The 26,233-nt window shown below is 44.7% G+C and overlaps 1 protein-coding gene and 2 long non-coding RNA genes across 4 annotated transcripts; all 3 read left to right on the forward strand.

Moving 5' to 3' along the window:
* The first annotated feature begins 2,425 nt into the window (after positions 1-2,425).
* LOC120964122 (uncharacterized) lies at positions 2,426-3,227 on the forward strand. Its single transcript, XR_005755776.3, has 2 exons — positions 2,426-2,595; positions 2,854-3,227. It is a non-coding gene; the product is annotated as an uncharacterized lncRNA (long non-coding RNA).
* A 4,419-nt stretch (positions 3,228-7,646) lies between these two features.
* On the forward strand, positions 7,647-8,786 carry LOC141023096 (uncharacterized). Its single transcript, XM_073499408.1, has 2 exons — positions 7,647-8,168; positions 8,340-8,786. Exons 1-2 carry the CDS (start codon positions 7,647-7,649, stop codon positions 8,784-8,786), a joined length of 969 nt encoding a protein of 322 aa, XP_073355509.1.
* A 5,224-nt stretch (positions 8,787-14,010) lies between these two features.
* LOC120964123 (uncharacterized) lies at positions 14,011-14,763 on the forward strand. 2 transcript variants are annotated; one of them, XR_005755777.3, is made up of 3 exons: positions 14,011-14,071; positions 14,164-14,277; positions 14,536-14,763. It is a non-coding gene; the product is annotated as an uncharacterized lncRNA (long non-coding RNA). The 2 variants fall into 2 exon arrangements; XR_005755778.2 differs by having other exon boundaries at positions 14,014-14,067.
* Positions 14,764-26,233: the final 11,470 nt, after the last annotated feature.

Genomic DNA, 26,233 nt, shown 5'->3' on the forward strand with positions numbered 1-26,233 from the left:
TCTGTGTTCAAAATGCACCATTCGAAGCCACATCATCAATTTCCAACCCTTTCTGACTTCATTTGTTATTTTTCATGCACTTACTGATTATTTTGAGCTATAAGACCCTGAAATTGAAAAGCATTTCAAATGAACTCTGAAAAGGTTGAAAGTTGGCATGGTATCATCATTTCATCCACATAGCATGTGCAAGAGAGTAGAGAGGGTTACGGCAAAAACTGGATGCACTTCGTGTACAAAACGGACAATCTCTTTCGAAGTATCAGGGTTTCATACGGAAACTCGTCTGTTACAAAGGCATTTCATTTTTTGAACTTATTTGAACTCCAGACTTTTTTTGTGTTCAAAATGCACCATTCAAAGCCACATCATCAATTTCCAACCCTTTCTGACTTCATTTGTTATTTTTCATGCATTTACTGATTATTTTGAGCTATAAGACCCTGAAATTGAAAAGCATTTCAAATGAACTCTGAAAAGGTTGAAAGTTGGCATGGTATCATCATTTCATCCACATAGCATGTGCAAGAAAGTAGAGAGGGTTACGGCAAAAACTGGATGCACTTCGTGTACAAAACGGACAATCTCTTTCGAAGTATCAGGGTTTCATACAGAAACTCGTCTGTTAAAAAGGGATTTCATTTTTTTGAACATATTTGAAATCCAGACTTTTTCTGTGTTCAAAATGCACCATTCAAAGCCACATCATCAATTTCCAACCCTTTCTGACTTTATTTGTTATTTTTCATGCATTTACTGATTATTTTGAGCTATAAGACCCTAAAATTGAAAAGCATTTCAAATGGACTCTGAAAAGGTTGAAAGTTGGCATGGTATCATTATTTCATCTAATTAAACCATACATTGAAATTATGTAAAACATTTCAATGCAACAACAAATGCAATCATAATCGCAACCAAGGTAACAATTGATCCAACTGCATAATGATACCAAGCCCCGGTATCAATGGCATATTTTCTAACCTTTCTAATCTTCAATTGCATTGCATCCATCTTGATCTTGTGATCATCGACGACATTCACAACATGCAACTCCAATATCATCTTCTCCTCCTCAATTTTTTTTATTTTTTCCTTCAAATAATTGTTTTCTTCTTCAACTAAATTTAACCTCTTGACAATAGGATCCGTTGGAATTTCCGGTTCAACCACCTCCTAGATAAATAAAATCTATGTCACGTTGGTCGGCATAATTGTCATAAACAATAAATGAACCAAATAGTTATAAAAATATAATATATACCACATCCGAATCATAGACAGGACGAGGGCCGATGGGGGCGGATACCAAAACCATCGCACTATATAATAACAAGGAATAATAAAAGTAAGAAAATTAGACAAGTATCTATCTGAAGTAAGAATTTTTTTCTTTCGGAAAGAAGATAAGAACAAGAGGCTCACCACGGTCGTGCCGGCGACGAGATCGGCGCGGGCGATCGACGGCGGTGAACACAGGGACGGGACGTGACGGACCGCTAAACCTAGACAAATCTCGGGGAAAATGGAGATCGGAGGTCGAGTTTCGAGAGGAGAAAGATTAACTAGTGTGGCTCACACATTTCATCGAACACCTCATGTGCATAGGAGGTGAGCTAGAGCACCCAAATGCCCTCCCCTCGCTGGCCAGAAAAAACAGAGCACTGTGGAGTGCTCTGCCGTGGCGATGGGGTATATATAGGCAACTCATTTGTCCCGGTTCGTGGCTATAACCGGGACTAAAGCTCCACCTTCTGTCCCGGTTCTAGCCACGAACCGGGACCAATGTGTGTGGGCCTGGAGAGAGGCCCATTGGTCCCGGTTCGTGCCTAGAACAGGGACAAATGGGTCCATACGAAACGGGACCAATGCCCACGAGGCCCCGGCCGGCCCCCCGGGCTCACGAACCGGTACTAATGCACCCCATGGGTCCCGGTTCGTGCAGAACCGGGACTAATGGGATGGCCAGGCCCGAACGAAAGCCCTGTTTTCTACTAGTGTATACGAATGTATATGGACATATTTTAGAGTGTAGATTCACTCATTTTGCGCTGTATGCAGTCCCTTACTAGAACGGAGGGAGTAGGACAAAACACATTAAATGTGATACAGGTCATTGTAGAACTTGTAGCTAAATGTGTATTAATGTGCCATATATATATATATATATATATATATATATATATATATATATATATATATATATATATATATATATATATATATATATATATACTTCTAGACAAAATTGTAAAGATTCGAATGTGGACTACATATGGATCAAAATGACTGAATCCACACTCTAAAATATGTCTATATACATCCGTATGTAGTCTTTACTGAAAACTCCAAAAACTTTTATTTACGAACGGAGGGAGGAGCAAAAAACACATTAAATGTGATATAAGTCATTGGGGTCTAGAAGTCTATATATGGAACATCATTTCACGCCATTCCATATCCTTTTGACACTTTTTAAAGGCTTGATTGACCCTTTGGCTGTGGTTGGAGCGCGTAATTCAAGAATGGACGGAAGGTCTGCCGCCGCTTGTTTTTTGGTGATGCTTGTGTTGTTCGGAAGCACTACATCTGCAGGTGTGTTCTCTCCCTTTTTTTAACTAGATTTCCTAGGGCATATGTTATTTCAAACGAAGAGCCTTGAGAAATCTTCATAAGATTTCAAAATCATACTACCATGAGTTTTCTCTAATATGATCTTGATCGATGTATATTCTGCGTATTTCCTTGAGGCTTTTCACAACTTATCACTTTTACGCAATGATGTAAAGATCTTGTTATTACAATCCATCTCTCACTCTTATGGTTTAATTTCTATTATGTTTGTGTATGCAGAGAAATGTTTGACTTCTTCGTTTTATCGGCTGTTGTTTTGTACCAAGGGTATTTGCAAGTCTGTATGCGTGGGTCGTTTCGGTTACCCTGGGCAGGAGATCCGCGAACATTGGTGCAGTAATTTTTTCTTTGCCAAGTGCACCTGCAAGGTTTGCGTTGATGGATAGAGCTTAATGGATATGCTAAGTGCACTTCATGTTATCAATAAATAATCCATCACATCGTGTCCTTGAATGACGTATGTTATGCATGGGAGTGTATGCTTGGGAAACAACATGGGGGACATAATGTATTCGAGAAACATGCGGGACAATATTTGACCTCATGGCCTGAAAATTCAAACCTGAGCCCAGTCTCAGCTGCAACTGATATCACATTCGTCCACACACGTTGGGATGTGCTCCTTCAGTTTGTATTTGCAGCTGTATTCAGAAGGTATCGACATAAATCATAGTAACGTGGGCCTCAGTCGCATTAAAAGTTGTAGGTGTCGTCTTCCACCCGGCCGAAACGGACCCTGGTGCACGGCCTAGTTATTTTTCTGTTCCATCCGGAGCCGTTGGGCTTACACGGAAGGCATAATGGCCATCCCCTCAAAAAAGGAAAAGGAAGGCATAAACGGCCACCAACCTAGGCCACTTCCTCCCGATCCTGCCGCCTGTTCTTTCGATCCCTCACCATGTCTGCATCATCGTCCTTGTGCATCGTTTGCGTCGGTACTTGTTGAACAACAACAATTCGCGTCGTCTTCTATCAGAGTTGTTTGCATGCTGGGCGTATTACATCAATCTCCTGCAGCTGGAGAATTTTCAATGAAAAATGTTTCCTCAGCGATATGGCTCGTACTAGCATATGGTAGCATTATCTGGTTTTAATTACTTTGAGCTATTTGGCCTCCACATAAAACTGTAGTATTTGTCCCAAGTATTTTCTCTGTCAAAACCGAGCAGGCGAGCTTCTTCCTCGTTTCCCCCCAAGCCCGCTGGCACCTACTACTTCTCCTTGGGCGACTCCTGCGGTGTCAGCTGGCCGACGGCACGTCAAGACACCTCGCCATAACTGAGGGGGGAGGAGTTGGTGACTAGCGCAGTACTGCACGGTGGTGTTCCTCATCTTTGGTAACCTACACTGCTGCAGGCCGAGCTTCGTGCTTGGTCGTTGACAGTTTGGCAGCGGACTTTGTGCATGGCCGTTGAGTATTGCTTACGTCGAATCATGACCAGACATAATTCAGAAACAGTTATCAGCATGCATACAAAGCCAATCAGCTTGATTGCCGCATGCAAAGACAGGCTCAGTTAATGAGTTCAACAGCTGGTGAGCACAATCATGTGCAATTCCATTCAAACTCCTGCATATATGGAATATGCTCGGGGTCGCTCCGTTACAATTGCGATGAAAGGCCTTGATGGACTGCTCGAGCGCAGTCATCCTTGATGGGCACAGTGTTCTATCCGGCGGCGCACTCCTTAGACGTAAGCTGATTATCCAGCAGAAGAAACAAACTTCACGATCAAAGAATTGCACGAACTGCCTCTGCTCCTCCCCTAGCGAGCTCCTCCCCTAGCGAGTTCCGCTCCCCCCGCCGGCGGCCACTCTGGCCCCGGCGTCCACCTCCACTTCCGCCGGCGGCCACCCAGGCCCCGGCTCCCTCTCCCTTCTCCGGCGGCCACCCGGGCCCCGGCTATCCTTCCGCTGCGCTCGCCCAGGGGGCTGTTTCGCCATGGCTTCGGGTCCGGCCAGCCCCGCTTCGGTGTCGTCGAGGCTGCAGCCCATCGTCTCCGGCTTGGGGCTGTCAGGCTCGTCTGGTTCTGCGGGCGCGTCCACCGGTGCTGGAGGTGCGCCGGCTCGAGCTATCGATGGCCCAGCTGCGGGCTCCTCCGCGCCATGGCGCGGGCCGTCCCGCAAGGCTCTTTGGCGCAAAAGGAAAGCGTTTCGGAAGCAGGCGGCGGCGGGAGGAGCCCGGTCGCGCTCGCCGGCGTCGTCCCAGGAGAGGAGAGAGATCCCGGCGGATCTGTTTGGCCTTTGCTTCACATGCTTCAGGGAGGGTCACCGCCGGGAAGACTGCAACTTTCCACCGCTGTGCATCCGGTGTGGTCTGGAGGGTCACATTTCCTCGGAGTGCAAGCGGCCGAGGAGTCCAAGGTCGGAAGAAGATCTCCGGCGGGATGCCGTTGCCAAGGTTGCGTGTGCTTCGCAGCCGCCGATGCAGGCCGGACTCGCGAACAGGCTGTCGCGGGCGACTAGGCAGACCGCTCCGCCGGAGAGGTCCTCGCCAGTGCCGGTCGACACCGCACCTGTGGGGTTCGGGCAGGCATCGGCTGCAGCTGTCGCTTCCGGTGCCATCTGCGTGCTCCGTAGGACGCCGGAGATGGAGGATCTTGAGCAGCGTTTGAGGCTGGCGGTGGTGGCGTACGTGGGCGGCACTCGGCCCCAGTGTCGTGCCGGGAGGCGGCGGAAGGAGTGTCGACGGCCCTGCGTATTCCCCTCCATCGGTTCTCTGTCCACAAGTTCCATCCCGAGGACTTCCTGGTGGTTTTCGCTTCGCCGGAGCTGCGCAATAAGGCGTTGGCGGCGGGCACCGTTGAGTATGGCTACTTCAAGTTGTTCATCAAACCATGGCTCAAGCAGGCGCAAGCGGTGTCCAGAGTGATGCGTACTCAAGTGTACCTCATGATCGAGGGGATTCCATCTCATGCGTGGACGACCGAGACGGCGGCCGAGCTCCTTGGCTCGTCGTGTCTGGTGGAGAGTTTGGCTCCGGAGACAGAAAATCGCGAAGATCTCTCCCTCTTCAAGCTACGAGCCTGGTGTGTGGATCCTGATGAAGTGCTGGCGGACAAGCGGCTATGGGTGCCGGAGCCGGAGGAGAACGGAGGGCCGGCAGCAAGGTCGCCGACGTCCCGTGCTTTGCTGGAGTATAAAACGCTCATCCACATTGGAAGATTGCGCGAGCACGAGGGTCCAGAGCGCTGGTTCAGGCCTCCTAGTTCCGATGGTAGCGGGCAGAGTGGCTTGCCGGGGAACTCCGGGGACATCTCGGGTCGGGGAGAATGGCGCGTCTTGCCGTGGTCGAGGGGTGCACGTGATCACCGCAGGGGGGCGCCGGGCAGTGGTGCGCACGGCGGCTCCTACAAGCAGGCTCTGTTGGGACGCATCGGGCCGTCAGAGTGGAGGTTACCGCCGATGGCTCGTGGCAAGGAGGTGTCGGCGAGCGCGCCCGTGGTCACCACGGCCACTGCGACAGGGACTAGCCAGGGAGGAGCAGTGGCTGCAGCCCAAGTCTTGCCGGTGGTGCAGATTGCCACAGAAGATCCGGTGGTGCAGATTGCCACAGAAGATCCGGGCAGGTGTAGTGGGACCCGACCATGCCAGGAGGCTACGGTGGCCATCGTATCGCAGGTTCCGTTGGGCCCGGATAGCCAGGCTTTTGACCAAGTGGAGAGAAGGGATCAGGTTCCCACCAATGCCAGCTCGCAACAGGTGATTGACAGCGCGGGATAAGACGCGCCAGGAGGCGGCTTTGGGGATTCAAATCCAGCCATCCCGTCCGCAACTGATTCGGTGGGGGCCGCCAACGCCCAATCCCTAGCTATTGCCGAGGAGGAGGCCCCACTGGTTCTGCTGCCAGACAAAATCGCAGAGGGGTGGGCACCGGTCTTGGACGCGGTGCAGCTAGCGACAACGGAGATGATCGACCGCCCATCAGGTGGTTCGGTGGACCCGGGCCCCAATATACAGGAGTCTGGTGCGGGTTTTGAGGGGCCGACATGACCACGCCACATGGATGCATGCAAGAGCTGTTGCATGGCGGCAATACTGCTGTTCCTGGGGCAATTACCGTACAACGCCGCAAGGAGAACTTATCTGCGAAAGAAATCGCAGCGCTTGGGAACATCAAGGAGTTTTGCGCTGGGTTGCTTAAAAAGGTTGCCCCGCCGCTTCTCAAGGAGTTTGAAGGTCTGCAAGGGGTCAAATCAGGCCAAGACCCATTCACCCCACGCCGCACAACTCGGTCCATTTGTGCAAGTAGCTCTAGGAAGACGAAGGCCTCGGCAGCTGAAACGGTGCTGCTTAGAACCCTGGGCCTGGACTGTGATGATCTGGCGGTCTCGGAAGATGCGCTAGGTCAGCTCGGTACAGTCTTCGACTCGCCACTCCAGGAGCCGCAGTTGAGGGCCATCACGGCTATCTTCGGGAAGGCGATACCGCTCAACCTCTCGGAAGAGGCAGGGATGGCAGAGCCGATCTTGGCGCAGTAGGCACGTTGGTGCCGGTGGTGTTGGAGGCATCTTGTTCCGATGTCGTTCGACACTTTGGAGTTAGTGTGTTGGAATGTTAAAGGCCTTAACAGTCCGGCCAAAAGGAAGGCGCTTAGGGGTTTTGTGGATTCTACTCGCGCGGCGATTGTTTGTATCCTAGAAACTAAACTTGAGGTGGTGGACACTTTTGTAATCTTGCAATGCATGGGGCCGAACTATGATGGTTTCACTTACTTAACGGTGTTGGGCATTAGAGGTGGTATCTTTCTGGCATGGGACACCACACGGGTCCTCTTGTCAAATTATGTCAATGACTCCCATAGCATTTCGGCGTACGTCTTGCCCAAGGAGGGAGAGACATGGTGGCTCACAATAGTATATGGGCCTCAGGAAGATGAGCGCAAAATTAACTTCCTTAATGAGCTTTCGGAGCGTAGATCACTATGTCTAGGGCCATGGCTAGTCTTGGGAGATTTCAACCTCATCCTTTATGCGGCAGACAAAAACAACTCTAACTTGGACAGGAGAATGATGGGGAAGTTCAAACGCTTTGTGGATGATAACGCGCTCAAGGAGCTCTTTTTGCATGGACGCAAATTCACGTGGAGCAACGTAAGGGAGACACCCACGCTCACAAAGATCGACCGTGCTTTTGTTTCCGTAGATTGGGAGCTAGATCACCCGGAGTGCTTGCTGCAAGCTTTATCTACCGAGCACTCCGATCACTGCCCACTCCATCTTGCACTTGAGGAGCGCATGCATGCCAGAAGGAGGTTCCGTTTTGAAAAGTTCTGGGTCAAAATGGATGGGGTTTTGGATGTATTCAAGGAGGCCTGGCTCTGCGATCCGAATATCACCAACCCGTTCTTGCGCTTATACATCATGCTACGAAACACAGCCCGAGCGCTTGCTACATGGGGGCAGAAGGAGATCGGGAACATAAAGCTGCAAATTGCTATTGCGAACATAGTCATCCTGCGGTTTGATTACGCTCAGGAGAGTCATATTCTGACTGAGGAGGAGAGATGGCTTAGACGAACCCTAAAACAGCTTGTACTAGGGCTGGCATCCCTAGAGAGGACTATTGCGCGACAGAGGTCAAGAATTACATGGCTTCAAGAAGGGGATGCTAACACGCAGTTGTTCCACCTGGTAGCTAATGGGAGACATATGAAAAACTACATTCCTTCCTTGACCATGGATGGGTGCATCTTCATGGATTAGAAGGGCAAGGAGGAAGCCTTCTACAAAGCTTACAAGGACCTGCTAGGCAAGGATGGAGCCCGAGATTTCACACTTGATTTGGAGGGGCTTGATGTCAGGGCCATTGATCTTTCGGACCAAGATCGCGTGTTCTCTGAAGATGAGATCTGGGCAGTTATCAAGGATATGCCTTCGGACAAAGCACCTAGGCCGGACGGGTTCATTGGCATTTTCTTTCAAAAAGCGTGGGAGAAGGTGGATCTAGTTGCTGCGGTTCACAAGTTTTTCCTTGGCAATGGAAGGGGATTTGGAAGGCTCAACCAAGCTCTGATCACTCTGATACCGAAGACACCGGAAGCATGCGCGGTGTTCGACTTCCGACCTATATGCCTTGTGCATAGTATGCCCAAGATAGCTTCCAAGCTACTGACTGTCAGGATAAGACCGCGCATGGGAGAGCTTGTATAGATGAACCAGTCCGCATTCATTAAGGGCAGATGTTTGCATGATAACTTTCCCTTGGTTCGGCAAATGACGTGCTCGATGCATAGGAGGAAAGCCAAGGGAGTGATGCTCAAGCTTGACATAACCAAAGCTTTTGATTCGCTGGCGTGGCCGTTTCTGTTTGAGGTGTTAAGAGCCAAGGGCTTCTCGGAGCGTCGGATCTCTTGGATTGCGATCTTCCTCACCACCGCCAGCTCGAGGGTGCTAGTGAATGGATGTGCTGGTGACAAGTTCATGCATGCTAAAGGACTGAGACAAGGGGACTCGATATCTCCCTCGCTATTTGTTATTGTCATGGACGTGCTTACGGCAATCATCTCCAAGGCGCATGAGGCACGAGTGCTTAGTACCATCAATAGATGTAGCCCAATGCAGCGCTTGTCCCTGTATACTGATGATGTGGTGCTCTTCATAAAACCAACATGGCCAGACCTCATGTGCGTTAAAGAAATCCTTGCTATATTCGGAGTGGCATCTGGGCTCAAAGTAAACTATTCCAAATCTGCGGCAATCTTGATCAGAGCAGAAAATGAGGATGAAGAGCTTGTTAAGTCTGCACTGCCATGGAGAACCGACACCTTTCCATGCAAATACCTTGGGCTCCAACTTAGCATCAGGCAACTCAAAAGGTCAGAGTGGCAGCCGATTGTTGACACGGCTCTCCACATCCTTCCAGGATGGCAAAGGGGTCTCGTGACGAGGCCGGGGAGGCTCATTCTTGTCAATCAAGTAATGAGGGCGCGCGCTACACATCACCTCATGATAGCGGAGGCACCTAAATGGGCTCTGTAGAGAGTGGACAAGGGTTGTCGGGCATTTTCTGGGCCGGAACCGAGGCGGTGAATGGAGGCAAATGTGTCGTCTCCTGGGCTAGAGTGTGCAGGCCTAAACACTTGGGAGGCTTGGGTGTTATTGACCTGTTTAAGCACGGCATCGCTTTAAGACTCATATGGGAATGGCTCCGACGCACTGATGATTCCAGGCCGTGGCAAGGCCTCAACTTGACCGCGGACAAAAAGGTGGACCAAGCTTTTGGAAGCCTAGTCAAATGGGAAGTTGGTTCATGAGGCAAGACCTTGTTCTGGAAATACCGACGGATACATGGAGCAGCTATTAAAGATTTTGCACCCTTGATTGTGGCAAAGGTGCGGACACAAGTGGTAAACAGGAGACTTGTGCGAGATGCGATGTACATGCATTCATGGATGGATGATATCGTGGGTGACCTATGCACTGAGGGCCTCACCTAGTTCATTGGCCTTTGGGAGATACTCCTGGAAGTTCATTTGGACGCTCAGGTCGAGGACTGCCCCATCTGGGCTTGGAATACGTCCGGAGTCTACACTGCATCATCTGCGTACAAGATGCTATGCGAGGAAGGAGTCAGATTCCACTGCTTCGGAGCCATATGGAAGTGTTGGGCACCGCTTGCATGCAAGTTGTTCATGTGGCTCGCGGTGCAATATCGTCTATGGACATCGGACAGGAGAGCTAGGCACGGATTGCAAGACCAAGCATCAAAATGTTACATGTGTGACCAGGAGGAGGATACAGTTGACCACATTTTGCTGCAGTGCGTGTTCTTGCGGCAAGTGTGGTTCCGCTGCATTACTAAGATGGGTTTGACGGCCGACATTTGCCCAACCAATGACTCAAGATTGGTGCAGTGGTGGACGGATACGAGAAAGCGAATAGATAAGCAGTCTCGACATCATCCATCCATGAATGCAAAGGCCGATGAACTGGACGATATGTGATGCTAAGGGCTTTGACACCTTCGTGATGCTAATCTGTTGGACGATGTGGAAGCAAAGGAATGCGAGGGACTTCGGCACAGGCATGATCAAGAACGAGTGGGATACGGTAGACTCAATCTTTGATGAGCTGAGGACTTGGGCCAAAGCAGGAGCTTTCGGAGGACAACCGATCATAGAGTAGTCGAGTAGAGCTAGGGAGTGGTGTAGAGGCTTGGTTAGGGTCGGTTTGTGACTCCTAACTAGTGATGTGTAATCTCTTGTACATATTTTCTCCCTTCTATAAAGCTAAGGTACGCCATTGACGTATCCTCGAAAAAATAAGGAAACAAACTTCCTTATTATGCACATCAGGAAACAGGGGGATAAAAAAAACATGACACTGTCAAGCATTACTGCTTTCCTGAATATCACAAGCGACCACACCATCTTCCGCCCCCTTGCCATGCTTCCGTTTTGCAGAAATCAAGAAATAAATGATTACACAAAACTTTTACAAATTATTTTACAGTTCACTATGCAAGTTCCAATCAATCTATCAAAAAAATCACATACTGCCTGAAACATACGCACTCACATAGATCACACAAATTCAGTTAACATTAGTGTCCTGCTCCCACGAAAAACAAACGGTCAGAGTGCTTCCGTACACAACTCAAAATCGGCCTCTTAGCTTCTACCAAATCCCGCTTTATCTTGATCGTTCTATACTGAATTTTCTACCACGTGGCCGTCTAAACTGTGCAATTACTAGGTTCCCTCGCCCATGCTCTACCACCTCGCATCACAGGCTTACGACCTGAGTGATCATTCTCATCACGATAACTTTCAATTTGCCAGCAGCTCAAACGCATCAAAAGAACAGAGCAGCGTTCAACAGTACTCCCTCCGTTAGAAAACGAAGAAAAGATCCGGAAAACTCAAAAACAAGCAAATAACTAATCTAAACAGAAAACAATTTTTAACAGTATTATAATTATGTGGATTAGATCTTAACAGAAGGTACATGTGATTAGCTACGATTTGCAAAAAGAATCAACTAAAACGGTGCTACGAAACTCAAGATACGAACAAAAGAAATTCAAATTCAAATCTGAACCAATTCTAATTTTAAATTTTCAAAAACATGTTCAAGTTGGTTTACTGGATAGATGAGATCGCTCTGAAGATTTTGGCGTTGGTTTCATCGAATTTGGACAAACGAGCAAAAAATTGTGCTAGTTTGAAACGTAGGGGCTAATCTGTAAAATAAATCATAGCGGATAGATCCCTGGCAGAAAAAGAAAAGAAAAATAAAAATCTATCGAACGAATGTTCGCTACAGAAACTAAACGGACGAAAACGTTCGCCACCGAAAACTAACGGATGAACGTCCACTAAATAAAAAAACGCTACGAAAGAAAAAAAACGAGATATGGATCGTTAGATCCAGATAGGACGGTCGAGGGCGGCGGGAGCTACCGGCGGCGGCGGTGGTCGACAGCGGCGAGGCGGACAGCGTCGAGCTCGGGCGGGGGCGGCAGCGTCGGCTCCGGCGGCGCGGTGGAGTGCGGCGGCGACTAACGGCAGCGGCGGGCGGCGGCGGCGGCGGTGGCCCGGTGGCGGCTGCGGCGGCGGTAGCAATGTGGAGAGGAGGGGGACGGGCGCCTCGGCTTATAAAGGGGCCGGGGTGCCTCGGCTTGGAGGAGGAGGCAAGGCGGCGGGGAGGCGGAGTCCGAGCCGGACTTGCGGCGGCGGGCGGCGTGCGCCGGCCGGTCTCCTGGTCGGAGTCGGTCGGGGGCGGGCGGATAGCTGGGCCGCAGCCTGGCAGGGTCCTGGGCCGGCCCAGTTCGGCGGAGAAGGGTTTTTTTAACATTTTTCCAGAGAGACAAAAACACGCTAAACTTAAAATAAATAAAAATCTAAAAATACCAGAAAAATTCACATAATAATATGGCCTTATTAATGACCTAGTGAACATTTTTCTGGGCGTAAATGCCTAAACTAAAAACAAACATTTTAGTACTAACTACTTCGTAAATAAATAAATAAACTTGCAAATAAAATATCCAAAAATTCAAAATTCAATTTTCAATATTTCTTTGCTGTTTTTGAAGAAGTCATTTTATCTTCTCTCTTTATTTTGAAATAATTGGAAAAGAATTTTGAAAAACAATTTGATCCAATTTACCAAATTTTGATAAATCAAAAATGGACTTTTTGTGAAACCTCCAACTCTCTCAAATTGGTCCTTGAGTTGCTTAAGGTCTCTTGGATCAAAAATGCAACTAAAACAAATGCAACAAAATGCATAAATCATGGATGCATATGAATGATCTATAAATAACATCCAAATTGAAAATTGGGATGTTACACATCGTGTTTGGACTTCATTTGGTATTGATTTTTTGAAAAGTAAAAAACAAGCAAAAACAGGAACTAGCACTGGGCACTGGTTAAATAGGTTAGTCCCCAAAATTGATAAATACTAGCTTATAAAGGCATATAAAGCATCCAAGGTTGGCATGAAACAATCAAAAATTATAGATGCGTTGGAGACGTATCAATGTTCAACTGTGTACTATATCTAAAGCATGCCATCTATAGTAGCATCTTATTTAATGAGGCAATTGAGTTTTATTGTATGTTAATCTTGATATAGCTCTAGGCACTAAGATCAAGACAACTAATGATTTTCTCTATCTCAAAGCACATCAAATGAGATATAATCCATTATAGAACTTGTATCTAAGCATGCATTTAATGTATATGATATACTTTAAGATATGATGCATTAGAACTTGTATCTATTCATGTAGTTAATGTATATGATATACATTTAGATGTTATTTATTGGTTGGCCTTTTATATGTCTTGGTCTAGAAGTATATATATGGCACATCATTACCATTAGTATATAATAGATCGCTCTATCTCCATGATTGCATGTGAAAGGATATTCTCATGTGTTACCAATCTCTATATGTTGCATGCATAATTCTCCACAACTTTGAAGATAAGAAATTATTCCTAGAAGCCATTAAATAGAAAATTGTTCTTACATTTAGATTATTCGGTATAAACATTAGGGAAATCCCAATGCTCCACTATGTACTATATCTAAAGCATGCCATCCAAGCAAAAATATTATGTGGTATCTTATTTAATGAGGCAAGAGAGCTTTATTGTATGTTAATCTAGATATAGCTCTTGGCACTAAAGAAAGACAACTAATGCTTTTCTCTATCACAAAACACATTAAATGAGATATAGGTCATTTAGAACTTGTATCTAAGCATGTATTTAATATATATATGATGTACATTAAGATATGATGCATTAGAAGTTGTATCTAAGCATATAGTTAATGTAGATGATATATCTTAAGATATGATGCACTGGTTTCCCTTTTATATATCTTTGTCTAGAAGTATATATATGAAACATCATTCCAAATCCTTTTTGCTTTCTATGTTGTCACTTTGGCTTTCATCAGGGACAACCTGTTGGTAGTAGGTATTCTTATCTTATGAATTTGCTTTCTATGTCTTTGTCTAGAAGTTTTGAGATGTCACGCCATTTCATATGCTTTTGACATTTTTTGAAAGGCTTGATTGACCCTTTGGCTCTCGTTGGAGTGTATAATTCAAGAATGGATGGAAGGTCTTCCACTGCTTGTTTTCTGGTGATGCTTGTCTTGTTCAGAAGCACTACACCTGCAGGTGTCTTCTCTCTTTTTTTGTTTAAAGTAAATTTCCTTGGGCATATGCTATTTCAAACGAAGAACCTTGAGAAATCTACATATGATTTCAATATCGTATTACCAAGGATTTTATCTAATATGATGTCGATGCACATTCTTTCTAAGTCTTTGAGGCTTTTGAGATCATATCACTTTTATGTACTAGTTTAAAAATCTTGTCATTACAATTAATGTCTCACTCTTACAGTATATTCTTTATTACATTTGTGGTACGCAGAGAATTGTTTCATTCAACGCTATCTGACAGTGTTCTGCACCAAGGATGAATGCAAGCTTGAATGCCTGTTTCATTGGAATGACAAGTGGATCCACGAACATTGGTGTGATGGGAAGATCTTTGGCAAGTGCAACTGCAATATTTGTCCCAGTGGATAGAGATCAATGGATATGCTAAGCGCACTTCATGATGTCATTAAATAATTGATCACTTTGTGTCCTTGGATCACTTATTTTATGCATGTGATTATATCCTTGGGAGAGCAACATGGGGGATCTAATTGTCTCATGGACAAAATAGAAAATATCATAAAGCTATGAACAAGTATAGTGAACAGAACCGATATACTACATTATTAGTTTCTAAGCAAACATTTGACTTTTCTCTTCAACAACAAGACTAGAACTTATGTAGTCATCGGTTCTCCACTGCCACACTCGTGTGTGAAAGAGGAGACTGGCGTCGAGTGTGTCATGCGCACATGTACGATAAACCAAGTCATGTTGTTTGTCCATACATCCACTCCATCATAAAGTTTCAACATTTATGCAGTACAACATTAGGGTGACTTAAAGATCCAACGATTGAGAGGGCAACCCCTCCTAATTGTGGCGCCACCCATGGAACCCCACTCCTAGCCACCTTGCACCACCATATGCTGATGATCTTGAGTCTAGAATGTTGTCATGTCAGATCATGTAAAATAGCCAAACACACAATGATGGCTATGTTTGGCGTATCTCGGAAGAAGCGGCACACATGTGTGTGCTCAGAGGAAAAAGGAGTTATTAGTAATGTAAAAATATTAAAGTTAATGAGATTAATGTTCTAGGTAAAAATTTAACAATAGCAGTAACTTCTCACCCCTCTCTATAGCTTTATCGTTGCAGAAAAACCGATGTGTTTTTGTAGGCTAAAATTTTGTTCAGAACATATTGACAGCAGAAGGAGAGTAGCAGAAAAGCAGGAACCAATTGTATGGCTGCTTCTCTAGCTATGTCTCCCACCAACATATTGACCCAAAAAAAATCACTCCTTTGTAGATGCATTTTAACCCCACTCCCTTTCAGCGAAATCTTCTTTCTAGTTCATGGTCACATCATCTATGAGGTTATCCATCTATCGGTTAGTCATATCCTTGTTGTATCTTTCAGTTTCCTTGAACCTGTTGGTAAAAAAGGCAACGAGTAATGTAAAAATATATGGTAGGAGATGGTAATATGAATTGGTTTGTTTACAACACACAAAAGCAAGTTCAATGGGAGTGCATGCTTGGAGGGTACTAGGCTAGTTTAGGAAGCAAGTGATGAGAAGTTTTCAGATGTGCATGTTGTTGGTTATCTCTTTTTCTTTATTTATAATTGTCGCATAAGGAAATGTGGGATGTGTTAGTTGCTTACCAGATAGAAAGACGTTTGATACATGAAAAATGTGATTTAGTTCAGGGTTTCTTGTGCTCATAAGATATGCTCATCTTTGTGAGCATGGTAATTGGAAAAACAACGAACGAACAAGCATGTTGACCAATACAAAGATATTATCTATCCCAAACTCCACATTCGTGTTTTCACTGGGCTTATTTAATACGACAATTTGATGTGATTGTAGAATTCACAAGTCATTACATCAATGTGTTTGCCAAATACCAAAACTGATGCGGTTGTCAATTTAACTTCCAATATATAGCATGGGGCATATCCTAATTAGTTTCCAATTAAAACAAAGCAGTATAAACTTCTACCAAACTTTGTTATTATAGTAACCAAATAATTTTCCCTCGATGAAAAACCACATGTACAAAACGTCATTTACAAAAAATGTCGAATGTGCTAGTTCCATGGTTGTTATCACAAAATTGGCTTTTCCTTGTCAAGACTTGTTTGGTTTTATTTATTGGAATATCAAAATGGTTTCCCAAGTAATTTGGCTCAGGAAGCAACACTAAATTATATATCTTTCTTTTTTCTGTAACTAAACTTACCCACTCGTGTACCTTCGTTGGAAGATGCACACGTTGGACCTTAAGCTATTGCCATTTCATCTAAGACAGTCATCTCCTTCATTGTATATCGTCTATAGGAAAGCAATCAGTATGGGCAAGTTGCCTATTGAGACAAAGCAATTCAATATGAATAACACACGCTCACTCCCAAAATAATCACCTCGTGAACATGCATACTAGTTTCTCTAGCATGCGGATAAACAATTTAGTGTTGGATGCTTGCCTAATCAATCCCAATAGTAAAAAAATGCACACCCTTTCACCAAAAATGATGTACCCTCACTCCTCTCTCTATGGGAACCAAATGAGTCGCCTTGTGTTGGCTCTAGTGAATGTTGACAACCACCCTTTCCCCCTTATCCACTCTTCCCACATCGTCCTTGCATTCTACGAACCCAGTGAGAAATTGGCGATGACATAGCGCATTGACATACTCCCTCCTGTTTTAATACAAAGCCACTACCACAAATATAATTTGCATCTATACAAGGCTAGTATCTCTTTCCTAGAAGAATCAATTTGATTTTTGCCTTGTACAATGGTGTTTATTGATGCAATGTTCCATGCAGCCGCAGAGAAAAGGGCACCACATGCAACATGTTTAGTTAGCATGGAAAATGAGTGGTTTTCTACACATTAATCCTTCTATTTACTAGTTGACTATGTTTTCTTGGTAACTGAAAAAATTGTATAGTGGCCTTGTATAAAGAAATGGAGGAACTACACCTTGGGGCCCGTCGGACGGCTTGGCCCAGGCTTGTCTCCTTCCATACCTCAACGAATCCCCCACCTTGCCTCACCAGTCCACCCCAACACTGCTCATTACGCCAGGCAGTTCTCACACATTGCCATGTTCAGACGCAGTTCGCACACATCTACACACCACCATCATGGTCTACCTCCCCTTTGCACACCACTGTACTCATGCCCTACCTATGAACATCCGAGAGGTGAGGGCAAAGACGAGAATGGGGTAAATGGTTGTGCATCAAAGGGAAAAGAGGACAAACCCATGCTGCTCCTCCACCTAGTCCTATAGCAAGCGGGCCCCTTCTTCATTGTCCTATCTCCCTTGGTTGTTGCCTTTTCCATTGAGTGTGTGTTAGAACATCACAGGACACAAGCGACCGCACACCGAAATTAGCTAGAAGCACACAAACTGGTGAGCAATTGGGTGTACTAATATACATAAGTCAAAAGGGTGTGTTACGGAAAGTTGCCATACATCTTTAGTATAGTAGACACAAATAGGAAACATCCTTTACCATACGAAAAATTAATGCACACAACAAAGATAAATGGTAAGAGTGCAAAAAATTGGGAAACGTAGTAGAAAACAAAAAAATCACCCTACGATCACCTAGGAAAACTATGAAGATGTGCTTTGGATCGGACCGTTACCAACTCCGAGTTGCAGCGAAAGAACCGTAGATGAATGATCCCTCAAACCGTCCATGAACAGCCCCTTGAATGGAAGACCAAAAGCACGACATCTCCACGATTTACAAGTATACGGTTTCCGCGGTCCTACAGTGCTTCGCCATCCAAAACTAATCATCGTCGGAGAATTACAGGGAGGAGATTAGAACCACATTGGTCTTATAATTATGAGGATTAGATCTAGCTCTAATTGGATCAAGTAGAACTAGACTAGAGAACAAGCGGAGGCTCTAAACTTGTGTATAAAAGTGCCCAAAACCTCTAGTATATATATGTTAGAGGAGAGGGAGTGGTGCCATAAGGGGGGAAGGAAACCTCCTCCTTTGGCCGTCCAAGGAGGGAGATTTCCCCTCCAATTCAGCATCCCATTGGCTTCTCCAAGAGGCAAGGGGGGTGTCTCCCCTATTTGGCCCAAGTGGCCCAATATTCTTTCCACCACTTGGCCTTTAAAGTCAGTTGGTATTTAATAAAATATAAATCCTCCTAAATATTATTAGACCCTTTTATTATTAATATAACATCTTTGGAAACAATTTCCACCAATATATTATTTACCGGTATTACCTAGTAAACCCCGAAACCCTTCTGGTGACCCCGAAACGCTTATGGTTCCTCTCAAAACTATTTTTAATATTAATGAAAAAATTTAATAAATATTTACTTGAAGGAAATATGCCCTAGAGGCAATAATAAAGTTATTATTTATTTCCTTATTTCATGATAAATGTTTATTATTCATGCTAGAATTGTATTAACCGGAAACTTGATACATGTGTGAATACATAGACAAAACAGAATGTCACTAGTATGCCTCTACTTGACTAGCTCGTTGAATCAAAGATGGTTAAGTTTCGTAGCCATAGACATGAGTTGTCATTTGATTAACGGGATCACATCATTAGGAGAATGATGTGATTGACTTGACCCATTCCGTTAGCTTAGCACTTGATCGTTTAGTATGTTGCTATTACTTTCTTCATGACTTATACATGTTCCTATGACTATGAGATTATGCAACTCCCGTTTACCGGAGGAACACTTTGTGTGCTACCAAACGTCACAACGTAACTGGGTGATTATAAAGGTGCTCTACAGGTGTCTCCGAAGGTACTTGTTGAGTTGGCGTATTTCGAGATTAGGATTTGTCACTCTGATTGTCGGAGAGGTATCTCTGGGCCCTCTCGGTAATGCACATAAAGCCTTGCAAGAAATGTGACTAATGAGTTAGTTGCGGGATGATGCATTACATAACGAGTAAAGAGACTTGCCGGTAACGAGATTGAACTAGGTATTGAGATACCGACGATCGAATCTCGGGCAAGTAACATACTGATGACAAAGGGAACAACGTATGTTGTTATGCGGTTCGACCGATAAAGATCTTCGTAGAATATGTAGGAGCCAATATGGGCATCCAGGTTCCGCTATTGGTTATTGACCAGAGAGGTGTCTCGGTCATGTCTACATAGTTCTCGAACCCGTAGGGTCTGCATGCTTAACGTTCGTTGACGAGATAGTACTATATGAGTTATGTATGTTGGTAACCGAATGTTGTTCGGAGTCCCGGATAATATCACGGACATGATGAGGAACTTCGGAATGGTCCAGAGATAAAGTTTGATATATGGGATAATAGTGTTTAGTCTCTGGAAGGGTTCCGGAATTCACCGGAAGAGGTTTCGGATGTTTCCCGAAATGTTTGGGTACGAGAACACTTTATTTGGGCCAAAGGAGAAAGCCCACAAGGTTTTTGGAAGGCGCAAAAGGAAGTTTTGCGGAGTCCAGGGGCCAGACGCCAAGGTCCCTGGCGTCTGGGTCCAGACGCCGGGAACCCTGGCGTCTGGCCCTGGAGTCCGAGAAGGACTCTTGCCTTTCGGGTGAAACCGACTTTGTGGAGGCTTTTACTCTAAGTTTCGATCCTAAAGCTCAACATATAAATAGAGGGGTAGGGCTAGCACCCAAGACAGATCAAGAAACACCAAGCTGTGTGTCGGCAACCCCGTCCCCTCTAGTTTATCCTCCGTCATAGTTTTCGTAGTGCTTAGGCGAAGCCCTGCGGAGATTGTTCTTCACCAACACCGACACCACGCCGTCGTGCTGCCGAAACTCATCTACTACTTCGCCCCCCTTGCTGGATCAAGAAGGTGAGGACGTCATCGAGCTGAACGTGTGCTGAACGCGGAGGTGCCGTACGTTCGGTACTTGATCGGGACGGATCGTGAAGGTGTACGACTAGATCAACCGCGTTGATAAACGCTTCCGCTTGCGGTCTACGAGGGTACGTAGACAACACTCTCCCCTCTCGTTGCTATGCATCACCATGATCTTGTGTGTGCGTAGGAAATTTTTGAAATTACTACGTTCTCCAACAGTGGTATCCGAGCCGGGTTTTATGCGTAGATGTTATATGCACAAGTAGAACACAAGTGACTGAAGGAAATATGCCCTAGAGGCAATAATAAAGTTATTATTTATTTCCTTATTTCATGATAAATGTTTATTATTCATGCTATAATTGTATTAACCGGAAACTTAGTACATGTGTGAATACATAGACAAACACAATGTCACTAGTATGTCTCTACTTGACTAGCTCGTTGATCAAAGATGGTTATGTTTCCTAGCCATAGACATGAGTTGTATTTTGATTAACGGGATCACATCATTAGGAGAATGATGTGATTGACTTGACCCATTCCGTTAGCTTAGCACTTGATCGTTTAGTATTCTGCTATTGCTTTCTTCATGACTTATACATGTTCCTATGACTATGAGATTATGCAACTCCCGTTTACCGGAGGAACACTTTGTGTGCTACCAAACGTCACAACGTAACTGGGTGATTATAAAGGTGCTCTACAGGTGTCTCCGAAGGTACTTGTTGGGTTGGCGTATTTCGAGATTAGAATTTGTCACTCCGATTCTCGGAGAGGTATCTCTGGGCCCACTCGGTAGGGCACATCACTATAAGCCTTGCAAGCATTGTAACTAATGAGTTAGTTGCGGGATCATGTATTACGGAACGAGTAAAGAGACTTGCCGGTAACGAGATTGAACTAAGTATTGAGATACCGACGATCGAATCTCGGGCAAGTAACATACCGATGACAAAGGGAACAACGTATGTTGTTATGCGGTTTGACCGATAAAGATCTTCGTAGATTATGTAGGAGCCAATATGAGCATCCAGGTTCCGCTATTGGTTATTGACCGGAGACGTGTCTCGGTCATTTCTACATAGTTCTCAAACCCGTAGGGTCCGCACGCTTAAAGTTAGATGACGATTTGTATTATGAGTTTATGTGTTTTGATGTAGCGAAGGTAGTTCGGAGTCCCGGATGAGATCAGGGACATGACGAGGAGTCTCGAAATGGTCGAGACGTAAAGATCGATATATTGGACGACTATATTCGGACATCGGAAAGGTTCCGAGTGATTCGGGTATTTTCCGGAGTACCGGAGAGTTACGGGAATTCGCCGGGGAGTACATGGGCCTTAGGGGAAAGAGAGAGGGGAGGCTGCGCCCCCCCCCCCCCCAAGGCTTAGTCGGAATTGGACTAGGGGGAGGGGCGGCGCCCCCTCCTTCCTTCTCTTCTCTTTTCCCTTTCCTTCTCTCCTACTCCTACTACTTGGAAGGGCTCCTAGTTCTACTAGGAAAAGGGGAATCCTACTCCCGGTGGGAGTAGGACTCCCCTAGGGCGCGCCATAGAGAGGCCGGCCCTCCCCCTCCTCCACTCCTTCATATACGGGGGAAGGGGGCACCCCATAGACACAACAATTGATCTCTTGATCTCTTAGCCATGTGCGGTGCCCCCCTCCACCATATTCCACCTCGGTCATATCGTAGCGGTGCTTAGGCAAAGCCCTGCGTCGGTAGCAACATCATTACCGTCATCACGCCGTCGTGCTGACGGAACTCTCCCGTGAAGCTCTGCTGGATCGGAGTTCGCGGGACGTCATCGAGTTGAACGTGTGCTGAAGAGGTGCCATGCGTTCGGTACTTGGATCGGTCGGATCGTGAAGACGTACGACTACATCAACCGCGTTGTGCTAACGCTTCCGCTTTCGGTCTACGAGGGGTCGTGAAGACTGGTTCTATCGACGTGCTTTGCACACAGGTGGCTGGCGGGTGTCAGTTTCTCCACCTTTAGTTGAACCGAGTGTGGCTACGCCCGGTCCTTGAGAAGGTTAAAACAGCACCAACTTGACGAACTATCGTTGTGGTTTTGATGCGTAGGTAAGAACGGTTCTTGCTCAGCCCGTAGCAGCCACATAAAACTTGCAACAACAAAGTAGAGGACGTCTAACTTGTTTTTGCAGGGCATGTTGTGATGTGATATGGTCAAGACTTGATGCTATATTTATTGTATGAGATGATCATGTTTTGTAACCGAGTTATCGGCAACTGGCAGGAGCCATATGGTTGTCGCTTTATTGTATGAAATGCAATCGCCCTGTAATTGCTTTACTTTATCACTAAGCGGTAGCGATAGTCGTAGAAGCAATAGTTGGCGAGACGACAACGATGCTACGATGGAGATCAAGGTGTCGCGCCGGTGACGATGGTGATCATGACGGTGCTTCGAAGATGGAGATCACAAGCACAAGATGATGATGGCCATATGATATCACTTATATTGATTGCATGTGATGTTTATCCTTTATGCATCTTATTTTTCTTTGATTGACGGTAGCATTATAAGATGATTTCTCACTAAATTTCAAGATAAAAGTGTTCTCCCTGAGTATGCACGGTTGCCAAAGTTCGTCGTGCCGAGACACCACGTGATGAGCGGGTGTGATAAGCTCTATGTCCATCTACAACGGGTGCAAGCCAGTTTTGCACACGCAGAATACTCGGGTTAAACTTGACGAGCCTAGCATATGCAGATATGCCCTCGGAACACTGAGACCGAAAGGTCGAGCGTGAATCATATAGTAGATATGATCAACATAGTGATGTTCACCATTGAAAACTACTCCAGCTCACGTGATGATCGGACATGGTTTAGTTGATTTGGATCACGTGATCACTTAGATGATTAGAGGGATGTCTATCTAAGTGGGAGTTCTTAAGTAATATGATTAATTGAACTTAAATTTATCATGAACTTAGTCCTGGTAGTATTAGCATATCTATGTTGTAGATCAATAGCTCGCGTTTAGCTCCCCTATTTTATTTTGATATGTTCCTAGATAAAACTAAGTTGAAAGATGTTAGTAGCAATGATGCGGACTTGGTCCGTGATTTGAGGATTAACCTCATTGCTGCACAGAAGTATTATGTCCTTAATGCACCGCTAGGTGACAGAACTATTGCAGGAGCAGATGCAGACGTTATGAATGTTTGACAAAAGCTCGGTATGATGACTACTTGATAGTTTAGTGCACCATGCTTTACGGCTTAGAATTGGGGCTTCAAAGACGTTTTTGAAATGCCACGGAGCATATGAGATGTTCCAAGAGTTGAAATTGGTATTTCATACTCATGCCCATGTCGAGAGGTATGAGACCTCTGACAGTACTTTGCCTACAAGATGGAGGAGAATAGCTCAACCAGTGAGCATGTGCTCAGATTGTCTGGGTACTACAATTGCTTGAATCAAGTGGGAGTTAATCTTCCAGATAAGATAGTAATTGACAAATTTCTCTAGTCACTATCACCAAGTTACTAGAACTTAGTGATGAACTATAATATGCAAGGGATGACGAAAACAATTCCCAAGCTCTTCGTGATGCTAAAATCGGCGAAGGTAGAAATCAAGAAAAACATCAAGTGTTGATGGTTGACAAGACCACTAGTTTCAAGAAAAAGGGTAAAGGGAAGAAAGGGAACTTCAAGAAGAACGGCAAGTAAGTTGCTACTCAAGTGAAGAAGGCCAAGTCTGGACCTAAGCCTGAGACTAAGTGCTTCTACTGCAAAGGGACTGGTCACTGGAAGCGGAAACTACCCCAAGTAATTGGCGGATAAGAAGGATGGCAAAGTGAACAAAGGTATATTTGATATACATGTTTTGATATACATGTTATTGATGTGTACTTTACTAGTGTTTATAGCAACCCCACGGTATTTGATACTGGTTCAGTTGCTAAGAGTAGTAACTCGAAACGGGAGTTGCAGAATGAACAGAGACTAGTTAAGGGTGAAGTGACGATGTGTGTTGGAAGTGGTTCCAAGATTGATATGATCATCATCGCACACTCCCTATACTTTCGGGATTAGTGTTGAACCTAAATAAATGTTATTTGGTGCTTGCATTAAGCATGAATATGATTTGATCATGTTTATTGCAATACGATTATTCATTTAAAGTCAAAGAATAATTGTTTTTCTGTTTACATGAATAAAACCTTCAATGGTCATACACCCAAGGTGAATGGTTTATTGAATCTCGATCGTAGTGATACACATATTCATAATATTGAAGCCAAAAGATGCAAAGTTAATAATGATAGTGCAACTTATTTGTGGCACTGCCGTTTAGGTCATATTGGTGTAAAGCGCATGAAGAAAATCCATGCAGATGGGCTTTTGGAATCACTTGATTATGAATCAGTTGATGCTTGCGAACCATGCCTCATGGGCAAGATGACTAAGACTCCATTCTCCGGAACAATGGAGCGAGCAACTGACTTATTGGAAATAATACATACTGATGTATGCGATCTGATGAGTGTTGAGGCTCGCGGCGGGTATCGTTATTTTCTGACCTTCACAGATAATTTGAGCAGATATGGGTACATCTACTTGATGAAACATAAGTCTGAAACATTTGAAAAGTTCAAAAGAATTTCAGAGTAAAGTGTAAAATCATCGTAACAAGAAAATAAAGTTTCTACGATCTGATCGCGGAGACGAATATTTGAGTTACAAGTTTGGTCTTCATTTGAAACAACGTGAAATAGTTTCGCAACTCATGCCACCTAGAACACCACAGCGCAATGGTGTGTCCGAACATCGTAACCACGCTTTATTAGATATGGTGCGATCTATGATGTCTCTTACCGATTTACCACTATCGTTTTGGGGTTATGCATTAGAGACAGCTACATTCACATTAAAAAGGGCACCATCTAAATCCGTTGAGACGACACCATATGAACTGTGGTTTAGCGAGAAACCTAAGCTGTCGTTTCTTAAAGTTTGGGGTTGCAATGCTTATGTGAAAAAGGTTTCATCCTGATAAGCTCAAACCCAAATCGGAGAAGTGCGTCTTCATAGGATACCCAAAATGTTGGGTACACCTTCTATCACAGATCCGAAGGCAAGATCTTTGTTGCTAAGAATGGATCCTTTCTAGAGAAGGAGTTTATCTCGAAAGAAGTGAGTGGGAGGAAAGTAAAATTTGATAAGGTAATTGTACCTTCTCCCAAATTGGAAAGTAGTTCATCACAGAAATCAGTTCCAGTGATGCTTACACCAATTAGTGAGGAAGTTAATGATGATGATCATGAAGCTTCGGATCAAGTTACTACCAAACCTCGTAGGTCAACCAGAGTATGTTCAGCACCAGAGTGGTAAGGTAATCCTATTCTGGAGTTCATGTTACTTGACCATGACGAACCTACGAACTATGATGAAGCAATGATGAGCCCAGATTCCACGAAATGGCTTGAAGCCATGAAATCTGAGATGGGATCCATATATGAGAACAAAGTATGGACTTTGGTTGACTTGCCCGATGATCGGCAAGCCATCGAGAATAAATGGATCTTCAAGAGGAAGACGGACGATGATAGTAGTGTTACTATCTAGAAAGCTCGAATTGTCACAAAAATGTTTTCGACAAGTTCAAGGTGTTGACTACGATGAGATTTTCTCACTCGTATCGATGCTTAAGTCTGTCCGAATCATGTTAGCAATTGCCACATTTTATGAAATTTGGCAAATAGATGTCAAACCTGCTTTCCTTAATGGATTTCTTAAAAAAGAGTTTTATATGATGCAACCAGAACGTTTTGTCGATCCTAAAGGTGCTAACAAAATGTGCAAGCTCCAGCGATCCATCTATGGACTGGTGCAAGCATCTCGGAGATGGAATATATGCTTTGATGAGTTGATCAAAGCATATAGTTTATACAGACTTGCGATGAAGCCTGTATTTACAAGAAAGTGAGTGGGATCACTACAGCATTTCTGATAAGTATATGTGAATGACATATTGATGATCGGAAATAATGTAGAATTTTCTGGAAAGCATAAAGGACTATTTGAAAGGAGTTTTTCAAAGAAAGACCTCGGTGAAGATGCTTACA

The sequence above is a fragment of the Aegilops tauschii genome, chromosome 5 (assembly GCF_002575655.3).
Source record: "Aegilops tauschii subsp. strangulata cultivar AL8/78 chromosome 5, Aet v6.0, whole genome shotgun sequence".
Lineage (NCBI taxonomy): Eukaryota > Viridiplantae > Streptophyta > Magnoliopsida > Poales > Poaceae > Aegilops > Aegilops tauschii.